We start from the raw sequence: 19,049 nt of genomic DNA on the forward strand, positions 1-19,049 counted from the left end.
GTCATCACAATATGCTGATGTCATCACAATAGAAAATTGTGACACACTCTCTCTCTCACAAACACACACAACCCCAAGTGTGCTTTCTGTACAGTTAAAATGCTCTCTTTGTTAAATCAACATCTGGCAGGGGAAAGGATACAGAAGTTTTCAAGTTAACAGATAATCCTTCAGCATCCAAAATGGAAAAAAACTGAATTCAGTTACACGCTAAGGTAAGAAACTTTTGTAGCCTGATTCTAACCACATATATTTAGAAGCAAACCTCAAATAATGTAAACAGGCCTTGCTTCCAAAGTAACCCTTCTTAAATCTCTGCCCTTAATCGGTTTAAGTTGAAAAGTTATCACCCACTGTTTTAAAGTAGGCATACCAAAATGTAATACTATATATGCTATTTTTAAAAAAATAATAATTATCTGACATAGTAGAGCATGAGATTTTGGGGGGTCATGGGTCTGGGCCCCACATTGGTCAAAAGATGCCTGCATTTAATGTTTGATGTTTTATCGTGTTTTTAATATTCTGTTGGGAGCCGCCCAGAGTGGCTGGGGAAACCCAGCCAGATGGGCGGGGTATAAATAATAAATTCTTATTAAATTCTTATTATTACAGATGAACCCCGTGGTCCCTTCTAACCCTACAGTTCTATGATTCTGTGATTCACACACTGTCATGTCCAAAACTAATAGCAGAGGATTATTTTGAGCCTTCTTCCTTGGGCCTTTTGCCATTTTGAATAATCTTATGATCGCCGAACATTTCCCTCCCCGCACTATCCCTCCTCAAATGTGTCATTTATTTACAAGGTCTACAGCAGTGGTGTCCAAGCTTTTTTCAAAGAGGGCCAGATTTGATGAAGTGAAGGGCTGTGGGGGCCGACCAAAGGGCCAACCAAAGTTATTGACCTTTTTTTTAGGATTGAAGTTGTTGTTGTTGAGCTTTTTTAAGGATTGATGTTGTTGAGCTTCTTCTAGGGTTGGAGTTGCTGAGTTTCTTTTAGGATTGAAGTTGTTGAGGTCTTGTTGTTTTTTAGGATTTTACCCCAGGAAATAAACTGCCACAGGGGCTGGATTAAATGGACCAGCAGGCCGGATTAGTAGGCCCCTGAAATGGACTTTGGACATGGCTGGTCTATAGCAATACCTGCCATTTTGGGGCAGCTGCTTAGGCCTCATAATTCTGATGGGGCCTTACTGTTGCCAATACGTGTCCGGGGACTCTCAAATGGGGCACCTATGGGCCTCCTATTTAGCTTCCCTAAAATGCTGTGAAAGGCCCAACATAGAGCCACCCCCCATTATGGCTGCCTGGGACACCCCTGTATAGTGGACAGGTGCCCCTCAAGCCGAAAGCTGGTCCTATTCATTCAGGACGGATCAGTGCTAAAACTCTAGAGTCAACTGAATAACCGGACCTCAGGTTTCTAAACATGCAACCACCAGAAGAGACTATAGTCACAACTCAGTATCACGAGGCTTCTTGTTGTTGTTCCTGGCCCATGACAGTAAAAAATAAAAATAAAAAATGTGTGTATGTGCTTTCTGCTATGGTAGGTAGTGACAATGGGCATTTACCATATCAGACCCTCAGATGAGAAAATAGGCCTTGAGAATCTGGGGTGGGTGGGAATACACAAGTTTGTTTTTATTTCAGGGATTATTTAGAAGCGCATTCCCCACAAGGGCACACAAGATAGCTCAGTTGGTTAGAGGATGGCACAGATAATGCCAAGGTTGCAAGTTTGATCCCTGTAAGGGGAAGCTACATATTCCTGCATTGTACACGGTTGAACTAAAGGATACTCAGGGTCTCTTCCAACAGAGACCCCCGGGTATAGGCTGGTATATACAGTAAATTCATTAAATAATAATAATAACTATGATTCTATGAAAAGCAGCTAGCTCATATAGCTGGCTAGCTATCACACAATGGCCTTGTTTATTTTACTCTGTTAAATAAGTCACAGTACAATGGTGTAGTAGACTTAAATTCTATTTAAATTCTAGCACTTACAAGTATCTGGCTGCCACCACTTGCAACATAAAACTGAATTAGGTGGACCTTGCTCTGCAAAGCGATTCTTGTAAGAAGTGACTGATAACCCAGGAGTGTGGGTTGGTCACACTCTGAGCCAATTATGCCTAATTCATTTGCAATAATAACTCTACAATTCTATGATTCTATAAAAAGTAGCTAGCTCATATAGCTGGCTAGCTATCACACAATGGCCTTGTTTATTTTACTCTGTTAAATAAGTCACAGTACAATGGTGTAGTAGACTTAAATTCTACCGAAGGAATTCCTAATATAGAGTAATTCTGCCTAAGTAAGAATACTACCAATCACAGGTAGAGGCACTGGCTGCCAACACTGTCCTTACATGTGTCGGTATTTGAGAAAGTATAGCACAAACATTATTTGGTTGCACTTGCACATACTATGCTACTCTCAACACATCAAAACTACTGCCCCAATTGTTATAACCACCTCCAATAAGCCTGCAGCACTTGCAGTCCCAGGTATGTGTTTGACAGTATTATAAATTAGCCAGGTGCTGGGTGCATTTTGTGACTGGTGTGGGTCCAACTGCAACTACCTGGAGATCTAGGGATGTCAGGTTTACAACTGGGGAAAGCAAGATGTTACTTAAGAGAAGGAGGGTCTGAAATATTCTCCTTGAAGCTTGAATTTGTTTTATTCCGGATTGCTTTATTTGATGGTTTAAATGGGTTGTAAACTGTTCTGAAATTTGTTCTTTAAAATATAAAGCGGTGTAGAAATGATAGGAATGATAGTAAATAAATAAATAAATAATAAATAAATAAATAATAAACTCCATTACGAAAGAAAAACAGCACCTAGACATTACATTGTGGCGACCGTAAACTAGGTTTAAGGTGCCATTTGGGGGTTATAATAGATAGCTGAGTTTCTAACACTTGTTTTTTATATGCTGTAGCCAAAAAGAACTGTAGTTCAACACACAACTATGAAATTTATTGGCGATTGCTGCCAATTTAGGTGGCTTTAAACAAAGGGCTATCAGCCCCCCACCCCATAGCTACACAGAACAGAGGCAGTATACCTCTAAATACAGTGGTACCTTGGGTTACAGACACTTCAGGTTATAGACTCCGCTAACCCAGAAATAGTACCTCAGGCTAAGAACTTTGCTTCAGGATGAGAACAGAAATCACGCCACCGCTGCACGGCGGCAGCAGGAAGCCCCATTAGCTAAAGTGGTGTCTCAGGTTTGAACAGTTTCAGGTTAAGAATGGACCTCCAGAACGAATTAAGTTCTTAACCCGAGGTACCACTGTACAGTCATACCTTGGGTTGCGAATGCTGCGGGTTGCGCGTTTTTGGGTTACGGCCCACGCTGAACCCAGAAGTACCAGAACGGGTTCCTGCATGCGCAGAAACACTAAATCGCGCTTTGCACATGCACAGAAGTGCTGAATTGCGCAGGTTGCGAACGCAACCCGAGGTATGACTGTACTAGATACTGAGGACAAAGAACAATGACCCAGTACTTAGCACTTACAAGTATCTGGCTGCCACCACTGGCAACATAAAACTGAGTTAGGTGGACCTTGCTCAGCAAAGCGATTCTTGAAAGAAGCGACTGATAACTCAGGAGTGTGGGGTGGTCAGGCTTTGAGCCAATTATGCCTAATTCATTTGCAACGCTTTCAGAAGTACAGATGGGGCTGGCTATGGCTTCCTAGTTAGCTCTGCTTCAGTAAATTTGCAAGAAACCAGAAGGCACTAAAAGGTTGTGAATAAAAAAAAACAGTGATATTTTCTCTCTTGATTGGGAGATTTTGATATTTTAATTTTTTTGGTTGTTCTTATAGAATAAACCCAGTTGGAATATACTGATATTTTTACTGGATCCCCATCTGTTGCTGTTGCGAGTATTGTTGGAAAGGACCTTTTCACCAAGCAGAATGGGAAAAGGGATTAAGAACAGAGTAGGCACAGAAGACAAATGCTTCTCCAATTCAACCAATTGCTCACTTGGATCTGACAATGGTACTTTGGGAAGCAACAAGCTTAAAAGTAAACCTTGGATTGTTGGGTCACTGTAACAGTCTCCCAGGTACCCCAGTAAGATGTTATGAAGTGGAATTGTTATATGAGGCCATTATCTACCTAATAGATTTAGAAGAGAAAAATGTACTGTACTTTTCTAACTTTGCATGCCTTGCTTCCCTTTCAAGCATCTTTATTATGTTCAGTTGGGGAGGCAGAGAATGAGATAAATGATTATTCGAGTCTACAAACAGTAAAAATAGGTTTGTGTGTGTTCTGTATAATAACAGCTGGCTGAAAGTCTTAAGTGTAAGAAGCCACATGTAAAAACCATATACATACCACATTGCTATTTCCATCCCAGCCCATAATCCCCATTAACTCCCACTATGATGCTATGAAGAGTGTCCTGTAGTCAAAGATACATCTTCTTCCTCCTCCAAGAAAACTCAAGATCAGTTAACACAAATTAGTTACACATCAGCACCCTATAACTACCATTTTGCAACTACGCTTTCTCCTTAAAAAGGAAGGGAAGCAGTTTCTCATTCATACTGCATACTGTTGAGTACACTCCTTTCTTGAGAGTAAGCCCCATTAAATTCAACAGAGCTTGCTTCTGAGTATATCTCTATAGGATTGCACTGTGAGATAAAGAACTCAGAAGGGCAGCACCTGGCCTGCATGAACTGATAAGAAGTCACCACTAGGTGACTTAATGTGGAGTACAATATTGTGCTCTTAAGTACAAGATGCAGGGCTCCCTCCTTCTCAGTGGCCCAGAGGGAGGGAAGCATGGGGAAGTACAAGTCACACCTTTAACACACACGCATTCTGGGGGATTCTTTTTCCATTCACTTTTTTGAATGAACCAGCAGTTGAAAACATGAGCTACCTAGGAGGTGCATCAACCTTTGTTCTCTAGCATTTGTTAATCACTTACACAGAGTTTCGTGCAGTACTTAACACTGCCTAATGAGTGATGCTGCCCTGGTCAACTGAGCAGTAACACAAAAGGAAAAAACGCTCTGCTGCTCATCAACACGGGCAGTATCAAATAATGCAAATATCAAGGAGCTCAAAGCCAGACACTGTCCTAGCACTCCAATGAAGATGCTGGATATGAATTTCTTCAAACACCTGTTCACCACATTCATGCTTTACATTTTTTGGTGTATATTTAAAATATATATATAGTAGTATACCTTTTAAAAAACCACTATAGCATGTGAAGCATCTCTGGTGGGTACAAACACCTGAAAATTACAGGGGCTTCCCAGCTCTCCCACTGTGATTACTTCATTGACCTAAGAGAGTGTTCATGTTGGTAAACCAAGCAAGCAGACATATACAGCTGAAATGCACACAGTTGTTTACTGCAGAAAACTACCAAAAAACCATTTCTCTAACTTATCCTGCAACTAAAGAATAACAGGCCCGGCTAATGCTAATACTATAGGATTAAAACAATAAGCTTTCAAAGTCTACTCTGCAAAAAACAACGTTTACACAAGTCCTAACAAACAAGGCCTCACTTCTAAGCAGAAGCATTTGGCAGCATGATCCCTTTACAGCTCTCCTACCCACACACCCCCAATGCACTCACTCTCTCCTAATGCTATTATTACACAGCATCTTCAGTCATCCAAGGGCAGCTTAAGTCAAGCAAGCAGAGCTGACACCATCCCACCACTGGCTCATTGGTGGCTGAAGGGGATAGAGCATCACCTGGTTTTCTGTGAAGGGAGGGGGGAGACCATGAGTAGGGGAAAATAATATGGATGCCTGCAAAAAAGTTTAGCACCTTCAGTCCTCACCCACAACCACAACTCCCCAGGAGGAGGGGGAAATCAGCAATTAAGGGCAGGCTCATTTGGGGTTACTGTGAGACTTGCTTCCGAGTAAACATACACAAGCTTGAGCTGTGAGCAAATGAATTTATAAATGTTTCTGCAAAACAATGTGCGTGCAACACCCATAATCACCACCTCCAGCCTGAGCATTATTTAGCACTAATAAACAATGGACCTGACATCCGCCCAGATTGCAGAAACTCCGCCGAGGTGTCCTATTAAATGTATGTACGTGTAGCCAGTACTTAGTGGCATTCCAAATTACATAATTCTTCTGTGAGCAGCTTTTCAGGCCTTTGCTGCATCCCCAGTAACACTGATGCCTAAGAGCCTGGAGAATGAAAAGCACATACATTGGATAACAGCAAAAGCCCCTTCCTGCAAGACGCAGGAAGATGAATGGCTGTTTTGCATTTCCAATCGTGGCCTGAATCAGCCCCCAAAGCAGGTCGGCTGTGCCTTTCTCAGAGTGTTATATCACCCCCCTCCCTCTGGTTTGCACACCCCCTCCAGCCCATCCCTACAATCCACCCCCCCCCCGCCCCGCGCCTGGTCTCTGTTCCTTGCATGTTCTGGAAAAGGAAAGCCGGCTGGCTTCTGACATTCAAACATTCAGCCAGCGCTTTGTTGCTCTCCGCCAGAGCTTCTGGGCTCCCGAGGAAAAGGAGTGCGCTTGGCGTTTTGTCATCACTCAGCATTAGGGAGCCTAAAAATAGACCGGGCAAAAGCACCGTAGCAACCTTGCAGGCGATTTGCATCGCCCAGCGACGGCTTCCTTTCCTCGGGAGTACGCAGGAAAGAGTTGCAAATAAAAATAAAAATAAATCCATAAACTAAAAGAAGAATGGGCGGCTATCTGGCCGCGGGTGGCCTCTTACCTGCTCCCCGAAGTCGATGGCTATGTTGGTGATGCCCAAAGGGACCAAGAAGCGGATCAGGGGCCAGTAGTTAGTGAGCGCCGGAAATTTCACCATAGTCCCAGCTGCGCGGTGACCCCAAACACATCTGCCGCAGCGGGGAGGCTGCAAGGTGGGAAGGCGGTGAAGACGAAGGCAGGAAGGGAGAAGCCAGGCGCTTCTTTACGGAAGAGCCTTGTGGCTTTGCCGGCAGAGAAGGCGATGGTGCGCCCAGGCGGAGGCAACGGCAGCAAGTGAGCGCAGCAGCTCCTCTCGCGTCCGCCTCCCTGCTGGTCTGGTGCGCCGGGTGTCTGTGCTGCTCCCTTTAGCAAGAAATCCCAAAGACCAAGTCCATCCCTGTCGCCGCCGCTGCCCTCCTCCCACACAATAGTGATCCGCTGCTGGTGGAAAAAAAAAGAGGAGGGACGCCGGCACCAGCACCATCGCCGCCAGAAATTTCTCTGGGCACTTTTTCCATTATCAAGAACCCGGAGGGCAAAAAAACAAACAGGCGCGCGTAATTGCGCCGCGCTTTTGCGCCTCGCCTTGGTTTAGGCGAGCCGGCTGCAGGAAGAGGATGGGAGCCGCGGGGAGGGCGGCAAGGAAAACAAACCACCACCACCCATCACCGGCGCACAGATCAGACAGGATCTGCCCGGCTGCCTGTCGTCCTCCTACACCACCACCTCTTCTCCTTCCTCCGCCTCTTCTTTCTCCCGGGTGAGCGGTGGGGAGGGGAGCGGCTGAGTTTGCTTGCTGCTGCTGCTGGCGGCGGAGGAAGAACCGTAAAGCAGGCTAGAGGAGAGGCCGTTCAACGCACGCACACAAGCAGGCCCTGCTCTTTTGAAATTAAAAAAATTTAAATGTTATTTGGGTTGCTGCTCTGCCAGTGCTCCATAAGCACGTGGCCTTCTTTGGCACAGGCTCGTTGCTTATCTTTTCTCTCTCTTTCTCTTCCCTCCCTCCTCTTTCCCCTAAAGAGGAAAAGTAAAGAGAAAGAGAGGCTTTATTTAGCTGCTGCTGCTCCTCCTATCGCCGGAGCCCGGGCACAGCATCAGCCTCCGGCTTGCAGGCTGCCTTGCGCGCTGCAGAGATGAGCGTAGGCCAAACAATGCTACAGGAGCGCGAAAGAGGGTTAAAGAGCGCGCCTTCGCAGGATCGGAACCAGCGTTTGTATTCCCAGCAAAAGCAGGCAAGCCAAATGTATCTAGAAGGTCATAAGGAGGGCCGGAAGGCAGCAACCCTTCTGCGTTTTGTTCCCAAGATCTGGTCTTCAGAGTTACAGTATCTCTGTTCAATGGAGGTATCTCAGACAGCTTTCCTTAGGTGGACCAGGAATTCATTTAATCTTGTTTATTGTTTAAATAACAGTTAGTGGCCATCACAGTGTCTTATAGTAGAGAAAGACTCCACTCCCTTAGGAACATTGTGTCTCAGAAAGGATTGTGTTGTTACAATTATTGTGAAAAATCTCAATCCCAATCTCAAACCAAAAACATTTGTAATACCAGTTGTACACAGTGTTTCCAAAGGACCAATCTTAAGGGTTTGTTTAAATATATTTATTATCATTATTTATTAAATTTGTATACCGTCTTCCATCCATAGATCTCTGGGCAGTTTACAACATAAAAACACAAGATAAAAAAGCACAAAATGCATAATAAAAACATAAATACGGACAAAACAAACCAATAACCCATCTCTCCCACATATATATTTATCATGGAGTTTCTCTTCAGTTGTGTTAAATGAGGACAGAAAGTGAGTAAGAGAGGTTTTAAAATGGTATCATTTCGGAAAAACATTGTGGCTATTTTCTGGAGCAGAATTACACATATTGTTCTATGCACACAGGGAGCATTTGGTGGGCAGGAGCTGAGCCATAAAGGATGCATTTTAATCTACTATATTATAACATTTTAATCACCACCACACCAAAATATATTTCTTCGTCTAAGATGTTGGGGATACTGCCAGAACTACATTTGAGCTAGGTACCATCAGGTAGGGGATGCATGTATACAGTGAGTAACTGCATCTAGCAGTGTATTCTTATACATCTGTCTACTTAGAAGTATACTGCATTGAGTTCTGTAACACTTCAAGTAAGCATATATTGCAGCCTAGGGGTGCAATCCTGTGCACACTTAGTAAGTTCCATTGAATGCAGTAGGTCTTACTGCAGACTAAAAAGATTGGTGGTTGTATCAATCCCAGTGTTTGAAGTGGGATTCGGTCGGCGGTTCAAATCCCCGTGACAGAGTGAGCTCCCATTGCTCTGTCCCAGCTCCTGCCAACCTGTTGTTGTTTAGTCGTTTAGTAGTGTCCGACTCTTTGTGACCCCATGGACCAGAGCACGCCAGGCACTCCTGTCTTCCACTGCCTCCCGCAGTTTGGTCAAACTCATGTTGGTAGCTTCGAGAACACTGTCCAACCATCTCGTCCTCTGTCGTCCCCTTCTCCTTGTGCCCTCCATCTTTCCCAACATCAGGGTCTTTTCCAGGGAGTCTTCTCTTCTCATGAAGTGGCCAAAGTATTGGATCTTCAGCTTCAGGATCCATCCATCCAGTGAGCACTCATGGCTGATTTCCTTCAGAATGGATAGGTTTGATCTTCTTGCAGTCCATGGGACTCTCAAGAGTCTCCTCCAGCACTATAATTCAAAAGCGTCCATTCTTCGGCGATCAGCCTTCTTTATGGTCCAGCTCTCACTTCCATACGTCAACTACTGGGAAAACCATAGCTTTAATTGTACGGACCTTTGTCGGCAAGGTGATGTCTCTGCTTTTTAAGATGCTGTCTAGGTTTGTCATTGCTTTTCTCCCAAGAAGTAGGCATCTTTTAATTTCGTGACTGCTGTCACCATCTGCAGTGATCATGGAGCCCAAGAAAGTAAAATCTCTCACTGCCTCCATTTCTTCCCCTTCTATTTGCCAAGAGGTGATGGGACCAGTGGCCATGATCTTAGTCTTTTTAATGTTGAGCTTCAGACCATATTTTGCACTCTCCTCTTTCACCCTTATTAAAAGGTTCTTTAATTCCTCCTCACTTTCTGCCATCAAGTTTGTGTCATCTGCATATCTGAGGTTGTTGATATTTATTCCAGCAATCTTAATTCCAGTTTGGGATTCATTCAGCCCAGGCTTTCGCATGATGAATTCTGCAAATAAGTTAAATTAGCAGGGAGACAATATCAGTGGTGTAGCGTAGGGGGTGCAGGGGGGGCCGGCCACACTGGGCACGACATCTGGGGGTTAGGGTTAGGGGGCGCAAATCCACAGGTTAGGGGGCACAAATCCACGGGTTAGGGGGTGCAAATTACTTGCCTTGCCCCAGGTGCTGACAACCCACGCTACGCCACTGGACAATATACAGCCTTGTCGTACTCCTTTCCCAATTTTGAACCAATCAGTTGTTCCATATCCAGTTCTAACTGTAGCTTCTTGTCCCACATAGAGATTTCTCAGGAGACAGATGCCAACCTAGCAGTTCGAAAACACGCCAGTGCAAGTAGATAAATAGGTACCGCTGCGGTGGGAAGGTAAATGTCATTTCCTCGTCACAGTGTCCCGTTGCATCAGAAGCAGTTTAGTCATTCTGGCCACATGACAAACACCATGGACAAACACCGGCTCACTCGGCCTGAAAATGAGATGAGCGCCACAACCCCATAGTCGCCTTTGACTGGACTTAACCGTCCAGGGGTCTTTTACCCCTTTTTAATGTCCTGGGCGGGGAATCACATTGTCCTTCACCTTGGACAGCAAGATATCTTTGAGCAAGAGGCCTAAATGGATCTCACTTCAAGGCAAGGTGGGTTGGGGGGGACAAGCTAGGCTTCTGTTTAAAGGTATGTTGGAATATGCAATCTAACCTCTGAACAAACGATTTGAAGGTACCTCTGTATGCAGCCTAAGCTCTGAACAAATCTTTAAATGGGCAATTTTCATTGCAGAAGTAGGTAAATATTGGACTTGCGATTTCTAGTCCAATAAAACTTTTTCATCATTTGGAAAGGAATCCCTGGCTAACAATAATTGTTTTTTAAACAATTATTTTTTATTAAAAAAAACACCAATGTGGACATGCACTGTCCTTGCTAAAAAGGCATGCCTTCTCTGCAGTTTGCATGTGTGTGTGTGTGTGTGTGTGTGTGTACATGCATGCACTATTCCTTTATTTATTTAAAGCATTTTTTACCACACCCTTCAGCTGAAAAAGGTTCCCAGGACATCTTTCAAAGAGCAATAATTTGACTTGCAATCTAAAAGATACGACACAAAAGGTAAAGGAATCAGGAGGGGAGAAAGTAAATACTAGCACTAGTTCTTCGTTACAAGATGACACTTCTGGCCTCAAAGGCAAATAAACTTGCTATCATGGGCTGCTTGCAGTTCAAAAAGAAGCTGTGGATGGCCTCCAATAAGTAATCTTGCATCATGACCTTCTGTTCGTCACAGGGCCGTTGGTTCCAGCGGCCTCTGTAGAGAGACAGGAAAGAGGGTGGGCAAAGGAGACTAGCCGAGCTGGCAAAAGCTGCAGCAAGTACATATCCTCCAACATTTCTCAGGGGGAAATAGGGACGTCCTATATTATAATCATCCTAATCACATTTTTTCAGCCAGAACTTGCTAGAATTCAGTTCTGGCACCTCTCAAGTGGGTGCCATTGCCATTATAAAAGAATGAGGGAGGTGTTCATATGAGTTCTGGCACTTCTTTCGCTAGAAAAATAGCAAGAATAATTATAACCCACCTATCTGACTGGGTTATCCGGGCCACTCTGGGCAGCTTCCAACATATATAAAAACACGATAAAACATGAAACATTTAAAAACCTCCCTATACGTAGTTACTTCTTGGCTCAGGGGTTGCATAACTCCATACCCTCCAACATTTCTCCAATGAAAATAGGGACGTCCTAAGGAAAAGCGGGACATTCCAGGATCAAATCAGAAACTGGGATGGCTTCTGTAAATCCGCAACTGTACCTGTAAAATAGGAACAGTTGGAGGGTCGCAAGTGGAGATGGCAAATACAGCAGTTCACCCTGCTATCTGCTGTTGCTTCTCTTCCTCCCAGCCCAGCAGCTGATTCCAATAATTTAGCATTCTTTTCTCATTTAAAAATAATATCTTCTGTTCTACTGGTTTTATTCCATCACAGATTGATGTAGATTTAATTACCTAATTGATTAACAATGTACTCTTGTGCGTGTTTACTCAGAAGTCCGTCCAACTGAGCTCAGCAGGGCTTACTCCCTAGTAAACAACTTTAGGATTGCTCTGATGGAAAATCAACTCAGGTTTCAGTAACCAAGTGACAGCGCCAGTTAATATTTGTTCTCCTTTCACGTTGTGAGGAACACAGGAAGAGAAGGGAAGCTTCCTAACAAAATGAGGCAGAGTGAAGTGGCCACCTCAGCCTGAAGGTGTGCTATCAGAGAATAGAGAATATGTTGTAAACAAAAATTGCTCTTTTCCCTTATGGGGTATCCAAGAGCCCATATAGAGTCCTTACATAGGTTCCCTATTGGTAGGAGAGAATAACAGAGGCCAACCAGAGAATATTGAGAAGCAAAGCAGCTAGTAAGCTTGATCTTTATTGATCTGTTGCAACAGGGTGCTCCCCTCACCCGCAGGAGACAGGAGGAACCCAGAAAAATGGCGTACAAGGCCTTATAAAAACTTTTGAAACTGCCACCCTGTAGATCAAGACCACCCCTAGAAACATCATATATACATCACAGAAGGGGTGTAACCTAAGACCACCCCTCAGATACATCATACCTACATCACAGAAAAGGCGGTCTGAACAGAAATTTGAATGTTGTTTTTCTCCTGTTGTTGTTTATCTCCTTTCTGGCAGGTTACTTGATTGGATTGCCTGGGAAGCCTGGCCAGTCTTTTGTAATGATAAATACTTAGTTCCTGGGCCAGGTCACAGGCTCACACCCTATTCATATCTTAAATGTGCCCTTAAGACAGGATTTGTGAGGAAAGAGACAATGGGGAGGTTTCCCACTTTGACCTTGCAGAGAAAACATTTGCTCAGTTTAGGAATCAAAATGGTTCCAAGACGGTCTTCCTGTGCTGATCTATGTACGTGCTTGGTTGGTACGCTTATGAACATTACAATATATCTAAAACCTCAAAATTCCTACCACAAATACAGCTACAAAAATCATCCTGTGCCCCCAAACCAACCCACTACATTCTCGGGCAAAGGAGGATGTCCCAATGTTGATGTGAGAGTCCAAACAGCACATACACTGGAAAAGAGCTGCCATCTTGTTTTTTGCCTCAGGCAGCAAAAGGTCTTGATCCAGCCTTGATTTCAAATCCACAAATAGTGAGGAATAGTGAGGAAAATCCCAGCTTTGCCCTTGATGGCTCTTTCCAACAGTTTCAGCTTCGAGGCACAGATATCTTTTCAAATTCATTGTTGCTGCATTTAGTCAACATGTGTTTGAAGGACAGGACCTTATAACGCAAGAAAGAACCAGTGTTCCCAATCCCCTGTCCCTGCAGAAAATGCTAATGCAGTGGGAAGCAGGCAAAGCATTTGCACATCAAGGGCATGTGTCTTAACCATTTTCTAACGGGACGCGGGTGGCGCTGTGGTCTAAACCACAGAGCTTAGGACTTGCCAATCAGAACGTCAGCAGTTCGAATCCCCACGACGGGCTGAGCTCCCATTGCTCAGTCCCAGCTTCTACCCACCTAGCAGTTTGAAAGCATGTTAAAGCGCAAGTAGATAAATAGGTACCGCTCTGGTGGGAAGATAAACGGCGTTTCTGTGTACTGCTCTGGTTTGCCAGAAGCAGCTTAGTCATGCTGGCCACATGACCCGGAAGCTGTACGCCGGCTCCCTCGGCCAATAAAGTGAGATGAGTGCCGCAACCCCAAAATCGTTCCCGGCTAGACCTAATGGTCAGGGGTCCTTTTACCTTTAACTTAAGCTACCAGTTCTCCCCTGCACACATCCCTACTTGTTAATGTGTTTGTTTTCCTCTAGAGGGGCTCAGAAACAAACAGACCAAAATAAGCCCAGCAGAACTGGTTAACAAGCTGTGGGATTTGTAGAGGGAATTCTGTGAGCACAGGAGGAGTTAAAAATTTTAAAAATCCCACCTGCCAGTCCTCTCCTGTAGCAGTTCCTGCTCCCATATTCCTGTCATTAAGCATGCTTTTGAGAACATTTAAGTGTACCCAAAGTATGTCATAAAGCACATTTATACCTAAATATGTAATATGCTAAGGGACGTGGGTGGCGCTGTGGTCTAAGCCTAGGGACTGCCGATCAGAAGGTCGGCGGTTCGAATGCCTGCAACAGAGTGAGCTCCTATTGCTCTGTCCCAGCTCCTGCCAACCTAGCAGTTCGAAAGCATGTCAGTGCAAGTAGATAAATAGGTACTGCTATGGCGGGAAGGTAAACAGCGTTTCCATCTGCTCTAGTTTCCATCACAGTGTTCTCTTGCGCCAGAAGCGGTTTAGTCATGCTGTCCATATGACCCAGAAAGCTGTCTGTGGACAAATGTTGGCCCCATCCAGGGGTCCTTTACCTTTAAAACAAAAAACCAAAAAACCAGGCAGCATTCTGTAGCTGTGGTATGGCCAGCAGGGCTAATGGTCCATAGAGATTAGGATCCTCTTTTTCCGCAGTAAAAAGAGGGTAATATGTTTAATTTATTTGTATGGAGCTCAAAGACAAGGACAGTTGCAAAACGAAATACAGCTGATATTTGCATTTGCGTGTTGTCGTTAGTCAGTGTTCCAGACCTTGTTTGTTATAATGTAGATAAGGTTGTCCTATTGTAAAACCCTCTACACTGGAAGCTGAAAAGTCTTATCTAAAGAATGAACATCTTGGAGTAAAAAAAAAAAAAAAAAGAATTCAGGAACCTTCTAAAGAAATAGAGATTTCCTAATGAAAGAAATCTTTTGCTTTTTTTATCCATTTGGTTCGACTCTTAATGGTAAAATTGTGACAATATTAATTACAAACATAACAAATATATTGAGAATGAGACCCATTTAAATAAATGGACCACATTAGTTGCAGATAGCTTAAAGGTGCAATCCTGTGCACACTTACATTTGAGTAAATCTCACCAAACACTTTGGGAGTTGCATTTTAATAAACATGGATAGGAATGCACAGGAGAGCTCATTATTTTTAAGGATACGTATGTGCAGTTAAATATCTGCAACTTGTTTGTCACAAGACAAATAACACTCGCGAGGCCCCTATCAATAACTCTCAGAGACGACACTTACCTGTTTTCCTATTTGTACACACAGTGAATTCTATTTGACCAAAGTGAAACCAGTTTCACTTTCAAGGTTCCTCTTCAAGCAATCATTTGAGGATATTCAAAAGAATTAAAAAGTTTATCAATAAAACTGGAAAAATTATCAGGAGGTTCCAATGTCACCACCTGTCATTGAATAATACCTAAAGCAAACCTGAATTTGGGAAGTCTCAATGGGCTCACAAAATTTATTGTGTGTTTTGCAGAGCCCTTGATATGTAGAAATAATTGCTGTGTCGGCCTACGGTTAAAAACAATACACTTCAAAATGGCGAAGAAACTATATTTCAATCTTCCCTGGCTTTGAGAAATCACTGATGCCCAATAACTTGCTGAGTCAAAAGAGTCAAAAGAGTCAAAAGAAGAAACAAGATGTTCTAACCTTGGTGCCACAAGGATTTGTATATGGAACAGTGTTGTCTGAGTCAAGGCTTTCCTTCAAGATAATTTTGCAGTTTATGAACAACCACAGAAACTCAGGCTTGTAAACAAGGGTGTTCATATTGTTATGCTCTTTTAGAGCCTCATATTAACAAGGGTGGAATTCAGTGTGGAATTAAATGCTTCCTTTCTAAGGCCAAGCTATCCTCCAAACCTGTTTGGGTGGCCAGCTTTGTGAGCTATAGAGGGTTTCCAACAAGTTGTCCGGAAACCTCTGTGTACGTCTCACCTTCTGAAATACGGCCTGCCGCCATATTTCCTGCCAAATCCTTCTTTAATCATGGGAACTTGGGGAACAGCCTCCCAAAAATGCAGAAAACATTTGTGGCAGAGGGACAGTATCTAAAAAAGTAACTTCTTTACAAAATAAAAATGGGTGGATTCCTAAGAGGACTGAAAATGAATACAATGTCCCACATCCTCTGACAATTCTGTCCCAGCTACGAAAGCAGCCTTACCATAGAATATAGAAAAGTGGAGGGGACTCCCCCTCCCATAACTCAATGATGTCTACCTGAGATTGCAGAAACTGGGTCAAGGAGGAATCACTTGTCAGCCAGCAATACGAGGCTGGAGAGCTGGGTGGACGTTGCAGAAAACAAAATCAGGGACTTCCCTCTGTTGCCTGAAGTAAACAGCAAACATTGCACTTTAACTCATAAGCGGGGCAATTTGTCAGAGTGTACTTTAGCATCTATTTCCATAGACCACAAAGCAATCCGGTATGCCAGGTTCTGAAAGATGACTTCATTTTGCATCCTAATCTCTATAAGCCATCAACACACAGCAAAGGTTGCTTCCTTGCTGCCACCATAATCCTATTTCCCATATTGGTGTTTCAAGAACCACAATACACAAATGGGAGCTAGGCTCAACTGTTTTCATCCACCTGCTTTGCACTTTTGCTAGGCCTTGTCATCAGCAAGTGAACATTGACAGATTTTGTAAATGTCCAAAAATTCCCCTTTTAACATCACAGGTTGTCTGGTTGTCCTGTTAACTATTTTCTTCCTCCGGTGCTATAATCAGGGCCGGCTCAAGCATAAGGCAACATGTGGCAATTGCCTCAGGCAGCAAGATCCACAGAGGCAGCAGATTCCAACATAGACCCTTAATCCCCCCGCCCTTGTTCCCAATTTAGATATTCACTCACGTCTTCTTCCTAGGCAGGGAGGCGAGTGCCATTTGGTGGTTTGCCTCAGGCACCAAAATTCTTGGGCCAACCTTGACTGCAATGGAGATGATGTATCTGCAGAAAACAAAACAAAAACTCAAAGTGTACTGGAATCTTAATTAATAACTGACAAAAAAATATGGAGTAAAACTGCATTTTTTTAAAAAAAAACAACACCCCAACTTCCAACATGGAATGTGATTGGGTTTTATTGATAAAAGCCAGTGATAGGAATGCAGATTAATTTTAAGAGAACTGTTAATTGCTTCACGATACCTTCTTATTTTCATATAGGTTGACCTATATTACTACAGTGGTACCTCGGGTTAAGTACTTAATTCGTTCCGGAGGTCCGTTCTTAACCTGAAACTGTTCTTAACCTGAAGCACCACTTTAGCTAATGGAGCCTCCTGCTGCCGCCGCGCCGCTGGAGCACGATTTCTGTTCTCATCCTGCAGCAAAGTTCTTAACCCGAGGTACTATTTCTGGGTTAGCGGAGTCTGTAACCTGAAGCGTATGTAACCTGAAGCATATGCAACCTGAGGTACCACTGTAATTAGAACAAACACACTCCTTTTGAGGAACCTTTCCCTTTGAAACTCACAATCCTCATATTCTATTAAAAGATGTCCATTTTCGTTCTGAAAATATTTGAGAATCAAGAATATCTCAAAATCTTCTGTGAGCATAGAAAACTGTGGTTAGAGGTTGGGGGAAGTGGCCGTGTTTTTCAAGATGTGTTCAGTGACCCTTCACTACAGTAAAAAAATAATATTAATCTGTTCTATTATTCCCAAGAAAAGCAGAAACTTCACCTCCCAAGAAAAGCAGGAATGTAAGCAAATACACCAGACTCTGTATGAAAGACAGGAATGGAAAAATCTTTCAGCTTTGGTTCTCTCAGTTTTTCCATCTTTCCCCATTGTACATTCAATTCTCCACAATTCTGCAGCAATTTGGGATTTAGAAAAAAAGAATCCTCAAGAAAGTTCATCAAAGAAATTAGTGCAAATCTCCCCTAATAAGTACATTTTTGTGTATGCCGTTTTGACGAATGTACCTAATTTTGTCAACAATTTTCCCCAAATATAATGCATTTTTGAAAATGTTTGGTGGAAGAACTGCATCACAAAATTCAGATAAGTGCTCATTTAAAAGGATGCCAGTATTTTGTTTCTCACATTGTTTTGGAAGGTATGAGCGTGGTACATTTGCCTTTAAATGTGAACTGAATTAAATTCTCCCCATTTCCCTAATGAGAGATAACAGAGCAGTTTACTTGGGGAAGCAATTAGGTTGCAGGTTGAATTTGCTCCCCAGCCATTTAAAACAAGATCTTCTAAATATTTTTTCAAAGGGAAAACACAGGAGCTAGAGTGCTGACAGAATTAGATATAAAATGGGACCACTGAGATTAAAAAAGAGGGAGGTGCATGTTTGGGTGAACCCCAAGGTATGTCATCAACATCACCATCATTTCAATCATCATCATCATCAACCTGAAAAGGTGGTGAAAACTGAAAAACACAGCCCAATGATGACTGAGCATGCTCAGTGACTTGCCGGGGCCATTTGGAAAATAAAAATGGAAAACTGGGGAAGGAGGAGGTGTGATAGGAATTTTATGGTCTTAGATATATGGTAATGTTCATAACTGCACATACATAGATCAACACAGGAAGACCAACCTGGAACCATTTTGATTCCTAAACTGACCAAATCCTTTCTCTGCAAGGTTAAACTGGAAAAGCCTCCCCATTGTCTCTTTCCTCACAAATCCTGTCTCAAGGATATGTCTGTTTGAATAAGGTGTGAGCCTGTGACCTGGCCCAGGAAATAAGTATTTTACCACTACAAAAGAATGGCCAGGCTCCCCAGACAATCCAATCAAGTAACTTGCCAGACAGGTGATAAACAACGACAGGAGAAAAACAACATTTAAATTTCTGTGATGTAGGTGGGATGTATCTGAGGGGTGGTCTTAGGTTACACCCCTTCTTTGATGTATGCATAATGTTTCTGGGGGTGGTCTTGATCTAGAGAATGGGAATTTCAAAAGTCTTTATAAGCTCTTGCACGGCATTTTGGGGGGTCCTCTTCCTCTCCTGCGTGTGAGGGGAGCACCCTGTTGCAACAGATCAATAAAGATCAGGCTTACTAGCTGCTTTGCTTCTCAATATTCCTTGGTTGGCCTCTGTTATTTTCTCCTACCAATAGGGAACCTATGTAAGGACTCTATATGGGCTCTTGGATACCCCATAAGGGAAAGGGGCATATTTTTATTTACAACAGAGGGGAATGAGTGAACTGGCCTGCTTGCGCCCCTAAGGA

The 19,049-nt window shown here is 43.2% G+C and overlaps 1 protein-coding gene and 1 long non-coding RNA gene across 2 annotated transcripts in view; one reads left to right on the forward strand and one right to left on the reverse strand.

The window, feature by feature from the left end:
• Positions 1-7,750, reverse strand: part of ANKH (ANKH inorganic pyrophosphate transport regulator) — a 127,712-nt gene extending 119,962 nt beyond the window's left edge. Inside the window, exon 1 of the mRNA XM_081873090.1 lies at positions 6,770-7,750. Within this exon, the coding sequence (XP_081729216.1) occupies positions 6,770-6,865 (96 nt within the window). The 5' untranslated portion in view covers positions 6,866-7,750. The remainder of the gene's footprint in view (positions 1-6,769) is intronic.
• On the forward strand, positions 52-15,697 carry LOC309348125. Its single transcript, XR_014159197.1, has 2 exons — positions 52-215; positions 15,310-15,697. It is a non-coding gene; the product is annotated as an uncharacterized lncRNA (long non-coding RNA).
• Positions 15,698-19,049: the final 3,352 nt, after the last annotated feature.

Source organism: Podarcis erhardii, assembly GCF_964252035.2.
Source record: "Podarcis erhardii genome assembly, chromosome: 8".
NCBI classification, from domain to species: Eukaryota; Metazoa; Chordata; class Lepidosauria; order Squamata; family Lacertidae; genus Podarcis; species Podarcis erhardii.